At 42.1% G+C, this 23095-nt stretch overlaps 1 protein-coding gene across 4 annotated transcripts in view; it reads right to left on the bottom strand.

The window, feature by feature from the left end:
* The window catches only part of il1rapl1a (interleukin 1 receptor accessory protein-like 1a), a 426638-nt gene that overhangs the window by 245492 nt on the left and 158051 nt on the right, over positions 1 to 23095 (bottom strand). For all 4 annotated transcript variants that reach the window (XM_036975072.1, XM_036975074.1, XM_036975073.1 and 1 more), the window contains exon 3: positions 4702 to 4987. In XM_036975072.1, the coding sequence (XP_036830967.1) occupies positions 4702 to 4987 (286 nt within the window). The remainder of the gene's footprint in view (positions 1 to 4701; positions 4988 to 23095) is intronic.

Genomic DNA, 23095 nt, shown 5'->3' with positions numbered 1-23095 from the left:
TAATTCTTTCCAATGTGTCAAGTAATTATCTCTTTGTTTTCTAATGATTTGGTTGGGTCTAATTGTGTTGCTGTCCTGGGGCTCTGTGGGGTCTGTTTGTGTTTGTGAACAGAGCCCCAGGACCAGCTTGCTTAGGGAACTTTTCCAGGTTCATCTCTCTGTAGGCGATGGTTTTGTTATGGGAAGTTTGGGAATCGCTTCCTTTTAGGTGGTTGTAGAATTTAGCGGCTCTTTTCTGGTCTAATAACGGCCTAATTCTGCTCTGCATGCATATTATTTGGTGTTCTACGTTGTACACGGAGCATACTTTTGCAGAATTATGCATGCAGTCTCAATTTGGTGTATTGAATTTTATGTTCATTTTGATGGTATCAGGGCCACAGGTAACTTCCACAAAGCTGTAAACGATCTGAGACACAAGGCAAGAAGGGCCTTCTATATTAAGAACAGGGTACGTATTGTTATATTCTCCACCCGGCACAGCCAGAGGACTGGCCACCCCTTATAGCCTGGTTCCTCTCTAGGTTTCTTCCTAGGTACTGGCCTTTCTAGGAAGTTTTTCCTAGCCACCGTGCTTCTACACCTGCATTGCTTGCTGTTTGGGGTTTTAGGCTGGGTTTCTGTACAGCACTTTGTGACAGCTGATATAAGAAGGGCATCATAAATACATTTGATTGATTGATTGATTGATTGTTTTTTAGGTGCTCTAGGGCAATGGTATCTAGATGAAATTTGTATTTGTGGTCCTGGCACCTGGACCTTTTTTGGAGCACCATTATTTTTGTCATACTGAGATTTACTGTCTGGCAGAACCTGTGCAGAAGATCTAGGTGCTGGTGTAGGCCCTCCTTGGTTGGGGACAGAAGCACAAGTGACATTAGGGATCATACATAGGCTTTCACCTGGATTCACCTAGTCAGTCTATGTCGTGGAAAGAGTAGCTGTTCCTAATGTTTTATACATGTCTCTCTCGCTCACTCTCTCGCTCTCTCACTTTCCCTATGTTCTCACACCCTCTTTCTCTCTCTCTCCCTCTCTCACTCTTTCTCTTTTCCTAGCACAGCTGTGTGGATGAAGTGTTTGGGTCATGTATGATAAAATTTGCAAAGCTTACCCTTGATTTCAGCTCAGCTACAAATCTCCAAAGTGCTTCTCTGATTAGGGTACTGGATAACTCTTGAATCGTTCCATGCACGACATTTGAACACACCAAGCCTGAGGCTGTTTAACACTTTAAAACATTGGAGAACATGCTTTGAATTTCATAATGCAGGCTATCTGCTTGTCCAGCGTCATACACCTACACGTACAGTACTGTAGAGAACAGTGTACTGTAGAGAAAAGTGTTCTGTAGAGAACAGTGCACTGTAGAGAACAGTGCACTGTAGAGAACAGTGTACTGTAGAGAATAGTGTACTGTAGAGAACATTGTACCGTAGAGAACAGTGCACTGTAGAGAACAGTGTACTGTAGAGAACAGTGTACTGTAGAGAACAGTGTACTGTAGAGAACATTGTACCGTAGAGAACAGTACACTGTAGAGAACAGTGTACTGTAGAGAACAGTGCACTGTAGAGAACAGTGCACTGTAGAGAACAGTGTACTGTGGAGAACAGTGTACTGTAGAGAACATTGTACTGTAGAGAACAGTGCACTGTAGAGAACAGTGTACTGTAGAGAACATTGTACTGTAGAGAATAGTGTACTGTAGAGAACATTGTACTGTAGAGAACATTGTACTGTAGAGAACAGTGTACTGTAGAGAACATTGTACTGTAGAGAATAGTGTACTGTAGAGAACATTGTACTGTAGAGAACAGTGTACTGTAGAGAACATTGTACCGTAGAGAACAGTGCACTGTAGAGAACAGTGTACTGTAGAGAACAGTGTACTGTAGAGAACATTGCACTGTAGAGAACAGTGTACTGTAGAGAACATTGTACTGTAGAGAACAGTGTACTGTAGAGAACATTGTACTGTAGAGAACATTGTACTGTAGAGAACAGTGCACTGTAGAGAACAGTGTACTGTAGAGAACATTGTACCGTAGAGAACAGTGCACTGTAGAGAACAGTGCACTGTAGAGAACATTGTACTGTAGAGAACAGTGCACTGTAGAGAACAGTGTACTGTAGAGAACATTGTACTGTAGAGAATAGTGTACTGTAGAGAACATTGTACTGTAGAGAACATTGTCAGTGTTCTAGCCTTAGAAATTATGTTTTTAGTCTAAGAGAGGGAAAGAGTGAAGGAGAGAGGAGTAAATGAGAGCAGAGTGATGGAGAGAGGGAGGGAGAGAGTACTATATGATGCCTCCAGGCATATGAGAAACATCCACTTCAGACGCTCTAGACAGAACGACAAACACACAACCATTAAGATTCTGACTCTACCAGAGAATGGAGGGGGGAAGAGATAGTGAGAGAGAGGGAGTGAGGGAGTGCAAGTGAGAAAGTGTGAAAAAGAGACTCAGCCATCAATATCACAGATCTTCAATTGAATGTAGTGATTGTAAGGGAGCATGTTGCATGCAAGAGTAAATCATATTAATTTCCTCTCTTACCCAGTGTTTCTACTATCTCCTGCCTTACTGTATCAATAGAATCACTAGTGTATCTAATGTCTTACTGTATCTCTAGTATCACCACTTTATCTAATGCCTTACTGTATCAATAGAATCACTAGTGTATCTAATGTCTTACTGTATCTCTAGTATCACCACTGTATCTAATGTCTTACTGTATCTATAGTATCACCACTTTATCTAATGTCTTACTGTATCAATAGAATCACTAGTGTATCTAATGTCTTACTGTATCTATAGTATCACTACTGTATCTAATGTCTTACTGTATCTATAGTATCACCACTTTATCTAATGTCTTACTGTATCAATAGAATCACTAGTGTATCTAATGTCTTACTGTATCTATAGTATCACTAATGTATCTAATGTCTTACTGTATCTATAGTATCACCACTTTATCTAATGTCTTACTGTATCAATAGTATCACTAGTGTCTCTAATGTCTTACTGTATCTATAGTATCACTACTGTATCTAATGTCTTACTGTATCTATAGTATCACCACTGTATCTAATGTCTTACTGTATCAATAGTATCACTAGTGTCTCTAATGTCTTACTGTATCTATAGTATCACTACTGTATCTAATGTCTTACTGTATCTATAGTATCACCACTGTATCTAATGTCTTACTGTATCAATAGTATCACTAGTGTCTCTAATGTCTTACTGTATCTATAGTATCACTACTGTATCTAATGCCTTACTGTATCTATAGTATCACCACTTTATCTAATGTCTTACTGTATCAATAGTATCACTAGTGTCTCTAATGTCTTACTGTATCTATAGTATCACTACTGTATCTAATGCCTTACTGTATCAGGAGTATCACTAGTGTCTCTAATGTCTTACTGTAGCAATAGTATCAGTAGTGTCTCTAATGCCTTACTGTATCTATAGTATCACTACTGTATCTAATGCCTTACTGTATCAGGAGTATCATTAGTGTCTCTAATGTCTTACTGTATCAATAGTATCAGTAGTGTCTCTAATGCCTTACTGTATCTATAGTATCACTACTGTATCTAATGCCTTACTGTATCAGGAGTATCACTAGTGTCTCTAATGTCTTACTGTATCAATAGTATCAGTAGTGTCTATAATGTCTTACTGTATCAATAGTATCACTAGTGTCTCTAATGTCTTACTGTATCACTAGTATCACTACTGTCTCTAATGCCTTACTGTATCAATAGTATCACCAGTGTCTCTAATGTCTTACTGTATCAATAGTATCACCACTGTCTCTAATGTCTTACTGTATCTATAGTATCACCACTGTCTATAATGCCTTACTGTATCTCTAGTAACACTTCTGTCTCTAATGTCTTACTGTATCTCTAGTATCACTACTGTCCCTAATGTCTTACTGTATCTCTAGTATCACTACTGTCTCTAATGTCTTACTGTATCTCTAGTATCCTTACTGTCTCTGTCTAACTGTATCTCTAGTATCACTACTGTCCCTAATGTCTTATTCTATCTCTAGTATCCTTACTGTCTCTGTCTAACTGTATCTCTAGTATCACTACTGTCCCTAATGTCTTATTCTATCTCTAGTATCCTTACTGTCTCTGTCTAACTGTATCTCTAGTATCACTACTGTCTCTAATGTCTAACTACATCTATAGTATCACTACTGTCCCTAATGTCTTATTCTATCTCTAGTATCCTTACTGTCTCTGTCTAACTGTATCTCTAGAATCCCTACTGTCTTTAATGTCTTACTCTATATATAGAATTACTACTGTCTCTAATGTCTTACTGTATCTCTAGTATCACTACTGTCTCTAATGTCTTATTCTATCTCTAGTATCACTACTGTCTCTAATGTCTTACTGTATCTCTAGTATCACTACTGTCCATAATGTCTTATTCTATCTCTAGTATCACTACTGTCTCTAATGTCTTACTGTATCAATAGTATCACTAGTGTCTCTAATGTCTTACTGTATCTATAGTATCACTACTGTCTCTAATGTCTTACTGTATCCCTACTATCCCTACTGTCTCAATTGTTTTACTTTATTTCTAATATCCCTACTGTCTCTTAGGTCTTACGGTAGCACACAGGAGTAGACTAGAGTAGACTATGTCCCTCCTGTCTTACCGTAGCACACAGGAGTAGAGGCCCACGTCCTGCAGGTCGGCCGGTCTGAACCAGATGGCGTCCTCCTCCTTGCTCATGCGCACGCCGTTGAAGGAGATGGGCTCCTCAAAGTCTCCGTGGCCCAGGCCAGAGCTGCGGTACCACATGAGGCTGAGGCCGACGCTCTGAGCCTGGCTGTAGTTGGCCCTGATGTAGCCGTAGAACAGGGCACACTTCAGCCTCACCGGCTCCCCCTTCAACACACGGTACTTCAGGTAGTCCACCGACCAGTCCGTACAGCCGTCAACTATGGAAGGAAAGAGAGAGACGGAGAGAGATAGAGACAATTAGGATGTGATTATATTCTATTGAGCAGTCCGTACAACCGTCAACTATTGGGGGTCACCTATGTGACCTCTGTAGATGCTAAATCGTTGTGTGTTTAGTAGGTTTGTGTGTGTGTGTGCTGTCATACACTCAGTGACTCAGCCAGAGGGGAAAACTGTCATACACTCAATGACGCAGCCAGAGAGAAAAACAGTTATACACAGTGACTCAGCCAGAGAGGAAAGAGGAAAACAGTTATACACAGTGACTCAGTCAGAGAGGAAAACAGTTATACACAGTGACTCAGTCAGAGAGGAAAACAGTTATACACAGTGACTCAGTCAGAGAGGAAAACAGTTATACACAGTGACTCAGCCAGAGAGGAAAACAGTTATACACAGTGACTCAGGCAGAGAGGAAAACAGTCATACACTCAGTGACTCAGTCAGAGAGGAAAACAGTTATACACAGTGACTCAGTCAGAGAGGAAAACAGTTATACACAGTGACTCAGCCAGAGAGGAAAACAGTTATACACAGTGACTCAGTCAGAGAGGAAAACAGTCATACACTCAGTGACTCAGTCAGAGAGGAAAACAGTTATACACAGTGACTCAGTCAGAGAGGAAAACAGTTATACACAGTGACTCAGCCAGAGAGGAAAACAGTTATACACAGTGACTCAGGCAGAGAGGAAAACAGTCATACACTCAGTGACTCAGTCAGAGAGGAAAACAGTTATACACAGTGACTCAGTCAGAGAGGAAAACAGTTATACACAGTGACTCAGCCAGAGAGGAAAACAGTTATACACAGTGACTCAGGCAGAGAGGAAAACAGTCATACACTCAGTGACTCAGTCAGAGAGGAAAACAGTTATACACAGTGACTCAGCCAGAGAGGAAAACAGTTATACACAGTGACTCAGGCAGAGAGGAAAACAGTTATACACTCAGTGACTCAGTCAGAGAGGAAAACAGTTATACACTCAGTGACTCAGGCAGAGAGGAAAACAGTTATACACAGTGACTCAGCCTGCGGGGAAAACAGTCATACACTCAGAGACTCAGCCAGAGGGGAAAACAGTCATACACTCAGAGACTCAGCCAGAGGGGAAAACAGTCATACACTCAGTGACTCAGTCAGAGAGGACAACAGTCAAACAGTCAAGGACTCAATCAGAAGGAAAACAATCATACACAGTGACTCAGCCAGAGGGGGAAAAATCATACACAGTGACTCAGCCAGAGGGGAAAACAATCATACACAGTGACCCAGCCAGAGGAGGAAAAATCATACACAGTGACTCAGCCAGAGGGGAAAACAATCATACACAGTGACTCAGCCAGAGGGGAAAACAATCATACACAGTGACTCAGCCAGAGGGGGAAAAATCATACACAGTGACTCAGTCAGAGAGGAAAACAGTTATACACAGTGACTCAGCCAGAGAGGAAAACAGTTATACACAGTGACTCAGGCAGAGAGGAAAACAGTCATACACTCAGTGACTCAGTCAGAGAGGAAAACAGTTATACACAGTGACTCAGTCAGAGAGGAAAACAGTTATACACAGTGACTCAGCCAGAGAGGAAAACAGTTATACACAGTGACTCAGGCAGAGAGGAAAACAGTCATACACTCAGTGACTCAGTCAGAGAGGAAAACAGTTATACACTCAGTGACTCAGGCAGAGAGGAAAACAGTTATACACAGTGACTCAGCCTGCGGGGAAAACAGTCATACACTCAGAGACTCAGCCAGAGGGGAAAACAGTCATACACTCAGAGACTCAGCCAGAGGGGAAAACAGTCATACACTCAGTGACTCAGTCAGAGAGGACAACAGTCAAACAGTCAAGGACTCAATCAGAAGGAAAACAATCATACACAGTGACTCAGCCAGAGGGGGAAAAATCATACACAGTGACTCAGCCAGAGGGGAAAACAATCATACACAGTGACCCAGCCAGAGGAGGAAAAATCATACACAGTGACTCAGCCAGAGGGGAAAACAATCATACACAGTGACTCAGCCAGAGGGGAAAACAATCATACACAGTGACTCAGCCAGAGGGGGAAAAATCATACACAGTGACTCAGCCAGAGTGGAAAACAATCATACACAGTGACTCAGCCAGAGGGGGAAAAATCATACACAGTGACTCAGCCAGAGGGGAAAACAGTCATACACTCAGTGACTCCTTCAGAGAGGAAAACAGTCATACACTCAGTGACTCCTTCAGAGAGGAAAACAGTCATACACTCAGTATTGTCATGTATTGTCATGTTGTGTCTTGTTTCTGTCCTCTCCCTTCACCCTGTCTCCCTCTGCTGGTCGTTATTAGGTTACCTTTTCTCCCCCTCTTTCCCCCAGCTGTTCCTTGTCTCCTCCTAACTACCTCGTCACCCCTTTTCCCACCTGTTCCCTTTTTCCCTCTGATTAGTCCTCTATATCTCTCTCTGTTTTTGTTCCTGTCTTTGTCGGATTCTTGTTTGTGTTTTTCATGCCTGAACCAGACTATCGTCATGTTTGCTGCAACCTTGTCCTGTCCTGTCGGAATCTGCCGGTCCATCTGAGCCTACCTATGTTTTGTTATTAAAGAAGTTCTGTTTACGTTAATTCGCTTTTGGGTCCTCATTCACGCACCGTAACATTCAGAGAGGAAAACAGTCATACACTCAGTGACTCCTTCAGAGAGGAAAACAGTCATACACTCAGTGACTCCTTCAGAGAGGAAAACAGTCATACACTCAGTGACTCCTTCAGAGAGGAAAACAGTCATACACTCAGTGACTCCTTCAGAGAGGAAAACAGTCATACACTCAGTGACTCCTTCAGAGAGGAAAACAGTCATACACTCAGTGACTCCTTCAGAGAGGAAAACGTTCATACACTCAGTGACTCCTTCAGAGAGGAAAACAGTCATACACTCAGTGACTCCTTCAGAGAGGAAAACAGTCATACACTCAGTGACTCCTTCAGAGAGGAAAACGTTCATACACTCAGTGACTCCTTCAGAGAGGAAAACAGTCATACACTCAGTGACTCCTTCAGAGAGGAAAACAGTCATACACTCAGTGACTCCTTCAGAGAGGAAAACGTTCATACACTCAGTGACTCCTTCAGAGAGGAAAACAGTCATACACTCAGTGACTCCTTCAGAGAGGAAAACAGTCATACACTCAGTGACTCCTTCAGAGAGGAAAACGTTCATACACTCAGTGACTCCTTCAGAGAGGAAAACAGTCATACACTCAGTGACTCCTTCAGAGAGGAAAACAGTCATACACTCAGTGACTCCTTCAGAGAGGAAAACAGTCATACACTCAGTGACTCCTTCAGAGAGGAAAACAGTCATACACTCAGTGACTCCTTCAGAGAGGAAAACGTTCATACACTCAGTGACTCCTTCAGAGAGGAAAACAGTCATACACTCAGTGACTCCTTCAGAGAGGAAAACAGTCATACACTCAGTGACTCCTTCAGAGAGGAAAACAGTCATACACTCAGTGACTCCTTCAGAGAGGAAAACGTTCATACACTCAGTGACTCCTTCAGAGAGGAAAACGTTCATATACTCAGTGACTCCTTCAGAGAGGAAAACAGTCATACACTCAGTGACTCCTTCAGAGAGGAAAACAGTCATACACTCAGTGACTCCTTCAGAGAGGAAAACAGTCATACACTCAGTGACTCCTTCAGAGAGGAAAACGTTCATACACTCAGTGACTCGTTGACTCATCCAGAGGGGAAGAAAGTTAAATCTCCATCCCCTATTTGGATCCCCATTCGCTCAATGTCATCTCTCTGGGCATGTGGGATGTTAAGTCATCACTTTTTCATTTGTAAGAAGTTGCTACAATGGCGTCAATGGTGGTTACTAAGGCTAGCGTCATAACACTACGCTAGCAGGTTATGAGGCTAATGGTGTTAGCATCTTGGCAAGGTAGATATCATGTTGAATGTTAACTCTAGCTAGCTCTTTAGCTGGAGATATTTAGTGCAGTTGGAGGCTAACATTGCTAGCATGGATGAAATCTATAAGAAAACGTTTTGATAAAACGTTGAATATGGCCTTTACTACTAAAGGCCATATAAATGCATTGAATAACACAGTGTTTGTTCAAATTCTAGGAGATATAAGTAGCTCAGGAAATATTTGATTTAATACTGTATTTTTTACACTTATTTAACCACTTTTTGGGCAGGCACAAAACTACCTTCAAACTTGCATTAATTATTTTAAACATGTACCGGTTACCTTCAGATGAGTCCCAAGACACATGGGATTGTCAGGATGTCTCATGGTCTGACAAACACCTTCACTGCAGATGAGTCCCAAGACACATGGGATTGTCAGGATGTCTCATGGTCTGACAAACACCTTCACTGCAGATGAGTCCCAAGACACATGGGATTGTCAGGATGTCTCATGGTCTGACAAACACCTTCACTGCAGATGAGTCCCAAGACACATGGGATTGTCAGGATGTCTCATGGTCTGACAAACACCTTCACTGCAGATGAGTCCCAAGACACATGGGATTGTCAGGATGTCTCATGGTCTGACAAACACCTTCACTGCAGATGAGTCCCAAGACACATGGGATTGTCAGGATGTCTCATGGTCTGACAAACACCTTCACTGCAGATGAGTCCCAAGACACATGGGATTGTCAGGATGTCTCATGGTCTGACAAACACCTTCACTGCAGATGAGTCCCAAGACACATGGGATTGTCAGGATGTCTCATGGTCTGACAAACACCTTCACTGCAGATGAGTCCCAAGACACATGGGATTGTCAGGATGTCTCATGGTCTGACAAACACCTTCACTGCAGATGAGTCCCAAGACACATGGGATTGTCAGGATGTCTCAAGGTCTGACAAACACCTTCACTGCAGATGAGTCCCAAGACACATGGGATTGTCAGGATGTCTCATGGTCTGACAAACACCTTCACTGCAGATGAGTCCCAAGACACATGGGATTGTCAGGATGTCTCATGGTCTGACAAACACCTTCACTGCAGATGAGTCCCAAGACACATGGGATTGTCAGGATGTCTCATGGTCTGACAAACACCTTCACTGCAGATGAGTCCCAAGACACTTATGGGATTGTCAGGATGTCTCATGGTCTGACAAACACCTTCACTGCAGATGAGTCCCAAGACACATGGGATTGTCAGGATGTCTCATGGTCTGACAAACACCTTGCAACATCGGCAGATGCGGTGGATTGGTGCATTTTTTAAAAATTTTATTGAATTTATTTCACCTTTATTTAACCATGTAGGCCAGTTGAGAACACCTTTATTTAACCAGGTAGGCTAGTTGAGAACAAGTTCTCATTTGCAACTGCGACCTGGCCAAGATAAGGCATAGCAGTGTGAACAGACAACACAGAGTTACACATGGAGTAAACAATAAACAAGTCAATAACACAGTAGAAAAAAGAAAAAAAGAGTCTATATACATTGTGTGCAAAAGGCATGAGGAGGTAGGCGAATAATTACAATTTAGCAGATTAACACTGGAGTGATAAATGATCAGATGGTCATGTACAGGTAGAGATATTGGTGTGCAAAAGAGCAGAAAAGTAAATAAATATAAACAGTATGGGGATGAGGTAGGTAAAATTGGGTGGGCTATTTACCGATAGACTATGTACAGCTGCAGCGATCGGTTAGCTGCTCAGATAGCAGATGTTTGAAGTTGGTGAGGGAGATCCAATGAAAAAAATATATATCTCTAGTTTAAAATGACAGATTTTGATGGGGATTTTTTAAATTATGTTACTTAGGGGTTTTTAAAGTTGCTTAAGGCCCTTCAAGGTTAACTTTCAGTTTCATGTCTGGATAAAGGGTAGGGTATTGACCCAGCAGGAATGAGGGGGAGGATCTTTGTTGAGCTAAACATTTGGTGATTTCTTGTCTTCTGCTCCCATGGTGACAGACAGGTTAACCCACGGCCAGCAATAAGTCTAGGACTAATTAGGCATAACTTGTTTACAGTATTGTGCACTGTGTGTGTGTGTGGTGGGGTGTGTGTGTGTGTGTATGTGTGTGTGTGTGTGTGTGTGTGTGTGTGTGTGTGTGTGTGTGTGTGTGTGTGTGTGTGTGTGTGTGTGTGTGTGTGTGTGTGTGTGTGTGTGTGTGGAAAGTGATAGAGCAAAGTACCCCTAATGTGTGCCTGTCTGAGCGATACAGAACACTCACAGGGACAACTACACTTGTAATTAATGCCCCTAATTACCAGAGCCGAAGTTGTGTGTGTGTGTTATATGAGTGTGTGTGTGTGTGTCTGCCTAATTATTCCTCTTAATTAGCAGTAGGCCTGTGTGTGTGTGTGTGTGTGTGTGTGTGTGTGTGTGTGTGTGTGTGTGTGTGTGTGTGTGTGTGTGTGTGTGTGTGTGTGTGTGTGTGTGTGTGTGTTTGTGTGTGTGTGTGTGTGTGTGTGTGAGTGAGTGAGTGAGTGAGTGAGTGAGTGAGTGAGTGAGTGAGTGAGTGAGTGAGTGAGTGAGTGAGTGAGTGAGTGAGTGAGTGAGTGAGAGAGAGAGAGAACATGAACTGTGGGATTCTGTCTGATTAGCAGCCTTAATTATCAGTACAGGCTCCCTACTGTTGACATGTGTGTGATGTTGTGATGAACACACACAGCTCTGCGGAATCGATCATATTATGCAACCACAGAGGACATTTCTGATACCTTGGAGATCAATGGGATAGCTTCAGAAACAGACAGATATCGTCAGTATCATTATTAAAATGTCGTTACATTCCGGGCATTGAATTGGCATTTTGATAATCCAGTAGACTAGGGCAGTGGTTCCCAACCAGCCGGTACTAGGTTCCCTGAGGGTACTGGGCCTATCCACAGGGGGTACTAGGACACCTGGGAGTACTGGGCCTATCCACAGGGGATACTAGGACACCTGGTGTTACTGGGCCTATCCACAGGGGGTACTGGGCCTATCCACAGGGGGTACTAGAGAAGAATCATGAGACCAATGGCCTGCTGGTAAAATGCACATGAGGGGGTACTTCAGGGGTCCTCCGGGCAGAGCAACATTCAGTTGGTGGCACAGAGCAACATTCAGTTGGTGGCACAGAGCAACATTCAGTTGGTGGTTTAGAGTAACATTCAGTTGGTGGTATAGAGTAACATTCAGTTGGTGGTATAGAGTAACATTCAGTTGGTGGTATAGAGTAACATTCAGTTGGTGGTATAGAGTAACATTCAGTTGGTGGTATAGAGTAACATTCAGTTGGTGGTACAGAGTAACATTCAGTTGGTGGTACAGAGTAACATTCAGTTGGTGGTACAGAGTAACATTCAGTTGGTGGTATAGAGTAACATTCATTTGGTGGTACAGAGTAACATTCAATTGGTGGTACAGAGTAACATTCAGTTGGTGGTATAGAGTAACATTCAGTTGGTGGTACAGAGTAACATTCAGTTGGTGGTACAGAGTAACATTCAGTTGGTGGTATAGAGTAACATTCATTTGGTGGTACAGAGTAACATTCAATTGGTGGTACAGAGTAACATTCAGTTGGTGGTACAGAGTAACATTCAGTTGGTGGTATAGAGTAACATTCAGTTGGTGGTATAGAGTAACATTCAGTTGGTGGTACAGAGTAACATTCAGTTGGTGGTATAGAGTAACATTCAGTTGGTGGTATAGAGTAACATTCAGTTGGTGGTACAGAGTAACATTCAGTTGGTGGTACAGAGTAACATTCAGTTGGTGGTACAGAGTAACATTCAGTTGGTGGTACAGAGTAACATTCAGTTGGTGGTACAGAGTAACATTCAGTTGGTGGTATAGAGTAACATTCAGTTGGTGGTACAGAGTAACATTCAGTTGGTGGTACAGAGTAACATTCAGTTGGTGGTATAGAGTAACATTCCGTTGGTGGTATAGAGCATTAGATTTATTAGATTTGTTTGCCTCTCTGCAGAAGGTGCTGAACCTGACAGAAATAATACATCTGCTTTCCCTTGTATTGATATTAGACTGATTACTCATTGTTAAATGAAGCCTCTCCTCCTCTCTCTCTCTCTCTCTCTCTCTCTCTCTCTCTCTCTCTCTCTCTCTCTCTCTCTCTCTCTCTCTCCCTCTCCCTCTCTCCCCCTCTCTCCCTCTCCCCCTCTCCCTCTCTCCCTCTCTCCCTCGCTCCCTCGCTCCCTCCCTCCAGTCTCTCTCCCTGTAGCTCTCGAACATCATATCAATATGTTAATCAAGAGGAGCAACTCAAGCGTTATTAATTCACTACTTTCGAACCATTAAGGATAAATTACATAATTCTCCAGCTCTCTCTCTCCCTCTCCCTTTCTACTGCCACCCTCCCCCTCTCTCTCTCTCTCACTCTCTCCCTCTCCCTTTCTACTGCCACCCTCCCCCTCTCTCTCTCTCTCTCTCACTCTCTCTCTCTCTCTCTCCCTCTCCCTTTCTACTGCCACCCTCCCCCCCTCTCTCTCTCTCTCTCCCTCTCCATTTCTACTGCCACCCTCCCCCTCTCTCTCTCCCTCTTTCTACTGCCACCCTCCCTCTCTCTCTCTCTCTCCCTCTCCCTTTCTACTGCCACCCTCCCCCTCTCTCTCTCTCTCTCTCTCTCTCTCTCTCTCTCTCTCTCCCTCTCCCTTTCTACTGCCACCCTCCCCCCTCTCTCTACCCATCCTCTCTTTCTACATCCTAATGTGTAATAATAATGTGTAATTATTTCAACATTTATGTACAATAAAATGATTATAAACTTCATACACCATTCTTGTAAGGCTGTGGCTACAATTCCTCCTCCCCCCCCCCCCCCCCCCCCCCCCCCACACACACACAGACACACAAACACAGGACAGCTATGTGTTGTCCCTTTAGGAAGAGGAAAACTGTAGCCCAGACCTACATCTCACTGTCTCTCAGCTACACCCCATCTGTCCGTCTACACCACACACACACACACACACAAGTGTATGTAAACTTCTGACCCACTGGAATTGTGACACAATTGTTCACACATAAGTGAAATAATGTGTCTGGAAAAAATTGTTGGAAAAATGACTTGTGTCATGCACAAAGTAGATGTCCTAACCGACTGGCCAAAACTATAGTTTGTTAACAAGACATTTGTGGAGTGGTTAAAAAATGAGTTTTAATGACTCAAACCTAAGTGTATGCAAACTCTCGACTTCAACTGTACATACAGTTGAGGCTTGCAAGCCGAAGAACACCATCCCAACCGTGAAGCACGGGGGTGGCAGCATCATGTTGTGGGGGGTGCTTTGCTGCAGGAGGGACAGGTGCACTTCACAAAATAGATAGCATCATGAGGAGGGTACTTATGTGAATATATTGAAGAAAGATTTCAAGACATCAGTCAGGAAGTTAAAGCTTGGTTGCAAATGGGTCTTCCAAATGGACAATGACCCCAAGCATACTTGCAAAGTTGTGGCAAAATGGCTTAAGGACAACCAAGTCAAGGTATTGGAGTGGCCATCACAAAGCCCTGACCTCAGTCCTCTAGAAAATGTGTGGGCAGAACTGAAAAAGTGTGTGCGAGCAAGGAGGCCTACAAACCTCACTCAGTTACACCAGCTCTGTCAAGAGGAATAGGCCAAAATTCACCCAACTTATTCTGGGAAGCTTGTGGAAGATTAGCCAAAACATTTGACCCAAGTTAAACAGTTTAAAGGCAATGCTACCAAATACTAATTGAGTGTATGTAAACTTCTGACCCACTGGGAATGTGATGAAAGACGTAAAAGCTCAAATAAATAATTCTCTCTACTATTATACTGATATTTCACATTCTTCAAATAAAGTGGTGATCCTAGCTGACCTAAGACAGGAATTTTTTTACTAGGATTAAATGTCAGGAATTGTGTAAAACTGACTTTAAATGTGTTTGGCTGAGGCTAAACTTCCGACTTCAACTGTAAATATACACGCGCCCACGGGCACACTGCCTCACACTTATGTACAGACAACTACAGTACCATCTACCAGTTCACTGTAGTGTACACTTCAGAGTGCCCTAACACACCCAACTCAAATATAAGGGCACCAGGTGGTATTGGAGAGGTGCATATTTGTCTAAGTGTAGGAGTGTCAGTCAGTTTGTGTGTGTGTGGGGGTATGCATGTGTATGTGTATGCTTGTGGTTAGGGTGTGTGTGTTAATGTATAAATCAGGTTAAATGTATTCTAGCTCAGGGGTCTGTATTTATTGCCTGACTGTGATGTCACACAAAGACAGACAGCACCCTGATCTGCCTGGGGACACATGGAGCAATACGGTCTCCCTGTGGGTGGGTGATATATATACACACACACACACACACATGCACACACGACCACACACACATGCACACGCACACACGTTGAGCATGCAGCTATTCCCTCTCTCTCCATTTCTCACCTCCCTTTTCTCTACCTGCTCCTGTAATGGAGTGTAATTATCAGATGTTGGGTGGGCGGTATGATTCTACCAGGGCAGGAAGACACAGTCAATGCAGCGCTCTCAATAAAAAAAGAATCATTTTTAACTCTGTATTTCTTTCCCATTTACGTCAACCCTCGAAGTCTATTTCCACTTTTCTATTTTCTCCAAATGTATATGGAATGTCCTCTTTTCATCTGTGTTAAGTTGTTACTTTCCATCTCTCTCCAACTATCTGGATATCTAAATGAATATATTTTCTCTGTAGACTCAGATAACATTTATTTGTATTTTGTTGTCATGAAAAGAGGCTGTGGCCGCATCCAAACATGATTTCTGTTTCATAGTTACAACAAAGGCACCCCACACATAAAATGTATTGAATACTTGAATTTGGGTGTTTTTATATAATTTTTTATATATATTTTTTTACAAAGTAACATAAATTTTTTTTAAATGCTATTGTGTTACTTGAAATATAGATATATTTTTCATATAGTGCATTGGGAAAATATTCAGACCCCTTGACTTTTCCAGATTTTGTTACGTTACAGACTTATTCTGAAATTCATGAAATACATAAAAATCCTCATCAATCTACACACAATACCCCATCGTGACAAAGTGAAAACAGGTTAAAAGATGGGAGAAATTTCCAGAAGGACAACAGTCTCAGCAGCACTCCACTCAGGCCTTTATGGTAGAGTGGCCAGACGGAAGACACTCCTCAGTAGAAGGCACATGACAGCCTGCTTCGATTTAGCTAGAGGACAAGATTCTCTGGTCTAAACCTGCTATTGCTTTATTATTATGGGGTATTGTGTGTAAATTGATGAGGGAAAAATGCACTGTATTCTATTGTTACTTAAGACCTTCATAAACGCAACAAAAGTATTATTTTTGCAATAGCATATGTGAAATGTACTAATTACACTGAAAACTTTGCCGTCAGCAGGACTGATCATTAGCTTGAACGGGGATCCCTCGAAGCCCAGAGGTTCTAGTCTCAAGAGCCTTAAGTGTTGCTTAGATGTTTCACCCTACATGTGTTTACTATACCTTCTCTTGTACCTTCTGTTACATACTGAGTCCCACTGCTATTAAAAAGCAGTTGATTACAACGTTGTCAGGGTGGAATTACTCAGACACATGTATACTGTCTTTATACTGACCCCAGTACACTCTGCACGCTGCACAGTGACCCAGGGTAGTTAGAGGGTTGTGAGGTAGGGGTTGGGTTGTAGTGTGTTGATCGGGTAGAACCTATAATCTATGGTTCAGTGAGTTGGTTCCCCTAAGGTGGAGATTAAAGTATACTAGTTTTAAGGGCAAAAAAATGACAACTGTGCCATATAGATTGCAAAATAGTTGTGAATAGATTATTGCTGTACTGATTCCATGGCACATGATTTATGAACTGATACACAAAACAGTGCCGGATTCAAAACTTTCAGGTTGTCAATTGAAATTATTATACAAAATTCTTGAAACCAATAGAATGTTAAATAAACTCAGCAAAAAAAGAAATATCCTCTCACTGTCAACTGCGTTTATTTTCAGCAAACTGTGTAAATATTTGTATGAACTAGGTTCAACAACTGAGACATAAACTGAACAAGTTCCAAAGACAAGTGACTAACAGAAATGGAATAATGTGTCCCTAAACAAAGGGGGGTCAAACATTTTTGCCAGTCTGGTCCAGCAACGGTGGGTTTGTGCTCATAGGCGACGTCGTTGCCGGTGATGTCTGGTGAGGACCTGCCTTACAACAGGCCCACAAGCCCTCCGTCCAGCCTCTCTCAGCCTATTGAGGACAGTCTGAGCACTGATGGAGGGATTGTGCGTTCCTGGTGAAACTCAGGCAGTTGTTGTTGCCATTCTGTACCTGTCCCGCAGGTGTGATGTTCAGAAGTACCGATTCTGTGCAGGTATTGTTACACATGGTCTGCCAGCTGTCTGTCCTGTCTCCCTGAAGCGCTGTCTTAGGCGTCTCACAGTACAGACACTGCAATTTATTGCCCTGGCCACATTTGCTGTCCTCATGCCTCATTGCAGCACATTCACGCAGATGAGCAGGGACCCTGGGCATCTTTCTTTTGGTGTTTTTCAGAGTCCATAGAAAGGCCTCTTTACTGTTCTAAGTTTTCATAACTGTAACCTTAATTGCCTACCGTCTGTAAGCTGTTAGTGTCTTAATGACCGTTCCACAGGTACATGTTCATTAATTGTTTATGGTTCATTGAACAAGCATGGGAAACAGTGTTTTTAAAACCTTTGCAATGAAGATCTGTGAAGTTATTTGGATTTTTATGAATTATCTTTGAAAGACAGGGTCCTGAAAAAGGGACGTTTATTTTTTGCTGAGTTTACAACTATTCCAGCTCTGCAGATTTTGCGTCGAAGAGACATTATCATTTGATCATTTGTTTTGGTACTGTCCATGCGTAGCTTCTTTTTGGCTGAGGAATTGCAACATTTACCAGGAGCAAACTCTGCAAATAGCACTGCTGGGTGATTTGAAAAGTCCTAGTCAATCGATCAATAATATAATAATACTCTTAGCAAAGAAAATCATCTTTAATTCACAATCCTTAGAAACTATGAGAATACAACGGTTCATAACTTCTGTGGAACATCACAGCACAGATGAAAAATACATGGCAAATAGAAATCAAAACTGAAGCTGAAGGATGGGACTAAAAATAACAAGATAACTAATGTCAAATATACTGTGTTGGTCAAATATATATAGTTTCAGAACTTTTGTGAAACAGCACAGATGGAAAGAATATGGCAAATAGGAATCAAAACTGGATGGTCTTCACAGATAGGGGTTCAGGGTAGATAACTACTGAAAAATATTCTGTGTCTGTAAAATGTATATAGTACATATAAGCTGGAAGTAGACGTCTAAGTGTTGTTGTCCATTAGTTTACTGCAATTACAGGATGGGTGGTAGAATAATAAAGAAAAATATATTTTAAAAATATATACAGTAGTAGTCAAAAGTTTGGACACCTACTCACTCAAGGGTTTTTCAAAACAAATTGAATATTTTCTTCATAGTAGTTGTGAAGTAATTGTGAAGACATCAAAACTATGAATACCAAATCATGTAGTAACCATAAAAGTGTTAAACAAATCAAAATATATTTTATATTAGCCACCCTTTGTCTTGATGACAAATTTGTACACAGATGACAAATGTGTACACAGTCAATCAGTCCCAACATTTTTTTTAGTCACAGAGTGTACTCTGACACAGTTGCATACACACTGTACTTACTGAGCACTGGGTGTACTGTGATACTGATACTGGGTGTAAATATGTTTGTCCATATGTTAAATATATATGTTTGTAAACATTCCATCTATGAGCAGACCTGAACGACCTGTATGATTGGTGTCAAACATGCAAAGCTAGTTGCCATATTCTTCACACTCCAGTTGCCATGTGCCTTCTCTCCCTCTATCTACCTACATACATACATCTGTCTATCTCTCAATCTATCTGTATCTTTCCCTCACTCTCTATCTACAGTTGAAGACGGAAGTTTCCATACACTTAGGTTGGGGTCATTAAAACTTGTTTTTCAACCACTCCACAAATGTCTTGTTAACAAACTATAGCTTTAGCAAGTCGGTTAGGACATCTACTTTGTGCATGACAAGTTATTTTTCCAACAATTGTTTACAGACAGATTATTTCACTGAGATTCACTGTATCACAATTCCAGTGGGTCAGAAGTTTACATACACAAAGTTGACTGTGCCTTAAACAGCTTGGAAAATTCCAGATAATTATGTCATGGCTTTAGAAGCTTCTGATAGGCTAATTGACATCATTTGAGTCAATTGGAGGTGAACCTGTGGATGTATTTCAAGGCCAACCTTCAAACCCAGTGCCCCTTTGCTTGACATCATGGGAAAATCAAAAGAAATCAGCCAAGACCTAAGAATCTTTTTAGACCTCCACAAGTCTAGTTCATCCTTGGGAGCAATTTCCAAATGCCTGAAGGTACCACGTTCATCTGTACAAACAATAGTACACAAGTATAAACACCATGGGACCACGCAGTCGTCATACCGCTCAGGAAGGAGACGCATTCTGTCTCCTAGAGATGACTTTGGTGCGAAAAGTGCAAATCAACCCCAGTACAACAGCAAAGGACCTTGTGAAAATGCTGGAGGAAACAGGCACAAAAGTATCTATATCCAGAGTAAAACGAGTCCTATATCGACATAACCTGAAAGGCTTGCAAGTCGAAGAACACCATCCCAACCGTGAAGCACGGGGGTGGCAGCATCATGTTGTGGGGGTGCTTTGCTGCAAGTGGGACTGGTGCACTTCATAAAATAAATGGCATCATGAGGTAGGAAAAGGATGTGGATATATTGAAGCAACATCTCAAGACAAAAATTCACCCAACTTATTGTAGGAAGCTTGTGGAAGGCTACCCGAAACGTTTGACCCAAGTTAAACAATTTATAGGCAATGCTACCAAATACTAATTGAGTGTATGTAAACTTTTGACCCACTGGGAATGTGACTAAAGAAATAAAAGCTCAAAGAAATAATTCTCTCTACAATTATTCTGACATTTCACATTCTTAAAAGAATGGGGTGACCTAAAACAAATAATTTTTACTAGGATTAAATGTCAGGAATTGTGAAAAACTGAGTTTAAATGTATTTGGCTAAGGTGTATGTAAACTTCCAACTGTATCTCCCTATACGCTCAAGGTCCTAAACGACATCATAACCGCCATCAATAAGAGACATTACTGTACAGCCGTATTCATCGACCTGGCCAAGGCTTTCGACTCTGTCAATCACCACATTCTTAGTGGCAGACAAGACAGCCTTGGTTTCTCAAATGATTGCCTCACCTGGTTTACCAACTACTTCTCTGATAGAGTTCAGTGTGTCAAATCGGAGGGCCTGTTGTCTGGCAGTCTCTATGGGGGTGCCACAGGGTTCAATTCTCGGGCCAACTCTCTTCTCTGTATACATCAATGATGTTGCTCTTGCTGCTGGTGATTCTCTGATCCACCTCTACGCAGACGACACCATTCTGTATACTTCTGGCCCTTCTTTGGACACTGTGTTAACTAACCTCCAGACAAGCTTCAATGCCATACAACTCTCCTTCCGTGGCCTCCAACTGCTCTTAAACGCAAGAAAAACTAAATGCATGCTATTCAATCGATCACTGCCCGCACCTGCTCGCCCGTCCAGCTTCACTACTCTGGACGTCTCTAACTTAGAATATGTGGACAACTACAAATACCTAGATGTCTGGTTAGACTGTAAACTCTCCTTCCAGACTCACATTAAACATCACCAATCCATTATTAAATCTAGAATTGGCTTCCTATATCGCAACAAACCATCCTTCACTCATGCTGCCAAACATACCCTCGTAAAACTGACCATACTACTGATCCTCGACTTCGGTGATGTCATCTATAAAATAGCCTCCAACACTCTACTCAACAAATTGGATTGCAGTCTATCACAGTGTCATCCATTTTGTCACCAAAGCCCCATACACTACCCATCATTGTGACCTGTACGCTCTCGTTGGTTGGCCTTCGCTTCATACTCGTCGCCAAACCCACTGGCTACAGGTTATCTACAAGTCTCTGCTGGGTTAAGCCCTGCCTTATCTCAGCTCACTGGTCACCATAGCAGCACCCACTCGTAGCACGTGCTCCAGCAGGTATATCTCACTGGTCACCCCCAAAGCCAATTCCTCCTTTGGTCGCCTCTACTTCCAGTTCTCTGCTGCCAATGACTGGAACGAACTGTAAAAATCTCTGAAGCTGGAGACTCATATCTCCCTCACTAGCTTTAAGCACCAGCTGTCAGAGCAGCCCACAGATCACAGCACCTGTCTGTTTATAGCCCATCTGTAAATAGCCCATCTAACTACCTACCTCATCCCCATACTGTATTTTTTTTTTTTTATCTTGCTCCTTTGCACCCCAGTATCTCTACTTGCACATTCATCTTCTGCACATCTACCATTCCAGTGTTTAACTGCTATATTGTAATTACTTTGCCACCACGGCCTATTTATTGCCTTAACTCCCTTATCTTACCTCATTTGCACTCACTGTATATAGACTTTTTCTTTTCTTTTGTTCTACTGTATTATTGATTGTATGTTTGTTTACTCCATGTGTAACTCTGTGTTGTTGTATGTGTCGAACTGCTTTGCTTTATCTTGGCCAGGTCGCCGTTGCAAATGAGAACCTTTTCTCAACATGCCTACCTGGTTAAATAAAGGTGAAAAAAAATACTGCATCTCTCAGTGAATGTATTTTCATAAATCTTTATCTTGCTGCATTCTGTATATTCATCTTACTACCTCTCTCTCTTTCTCGCTCTGTCTCTCAGTGCATATCTCCCTCTTTCAATCTCTCTCTATCTCCCTGACAGCTCAACAGTCTTCATTTGTATGTAAATGCAGCACAATCCTGATCATTTCGCCCTGATGAGTGGAAAGAAGCCAAAGGAGCTTCCTGTCTGCTTCCTGTCTGCTTCCTGTCTGTCCCAAAACCACATTCAGACTCACACTGTTCTCGAGTCACGACATCTCCCTCTCACACGCAAACATGCACGCACGCACACACACACACACACACACACACACACACACACACACACACACACACACACACACACACACACACACACACACACACACACACACACACACACACATACACATTTAAAACAGAACTATAGGTTACTCTTGCCTTCTACTCTTACTTCAGTCTTGTCTCTCAATGTGCAGTAATGAGGAGGTAATCACATAATCAAAGGTAGTGCAACCAACATATATGTCCCCCTGGACCCAGAGTCACTGGTTCCACATGGCACTTAAGTTCTCCCCAGAGAGGAAGAGCTTAGAATCAGAGTGAGATATGTTTGATTTCATTGTGAGAGAGCGAGAGAGCGAGAGAGAGAGGGAGCGAGAGAGAGAGAGAGAGCGAGAGAGAGAGAGAGAGAGCGAGAGACATAGAGCTGACAACCACAGAAGTGATGTGATAGGACGTGAAGGCTACATATGCAGATAAACACACAGTATGTCAGGCAGGTCTACACTGTACTTTCATAGAGCATGGCTGACTACTGAAATGCACGCACACACGCAAACACACATGTACGGATGCATACACTTACACACGCACGCATACACTCATGCACACACACGGACACGCATGCACAGAAATGACTAACACTCAATGGCCTCCAACCAAACCAGCAGCCATGCAGAGAAAGATGTTCATGTCTGTTGATTACTGTCTGTTTATAAAACTAGTGTGTTGTCAAGGAGAATAAGAAAACAACTAAATTAATTCCAGTTGTAATTCCATATTACATGACAACTGGAGACTAGAAAGGATATTAATAGTATACAGAAAATGAAAATCTCATTTTTGGCAGCACTTGGTACATTTGCATACATATTGCCATGGTAATTTCAAAGCCAACATGAATTCCTTAGTGAGCTTTACAAAACAATTCTTCATTTGGCACAGACCAACGTCATCTTCCAAAACTGTCTTTACTCCTGAGTGCTCCAGGAAAGTTTTTCTCAGAAGACTGTCTTTTACAAACATTGTGTCACAAT

This window comes from Oncorhynchus mykiss, chromosome 3, assembly GCF_013265735.2.
Source record: "Oncorhynchus mykiss isolate Arlee chromosome 3, USDA_OmykA_1.1, whole genome shotgun sequence".
NCBI lineage: Eukaryota > Metazoa > Chordata > Actinopteri > Salmoniformes > Salmonidae > Oncorhynchus > Oncorhynchus mykiss.
The sequence above is the reverse complement of the archived record's forward strand: the minus strand, read 5'-3'. Positions and strand labels throughout refer to the sequence as shown.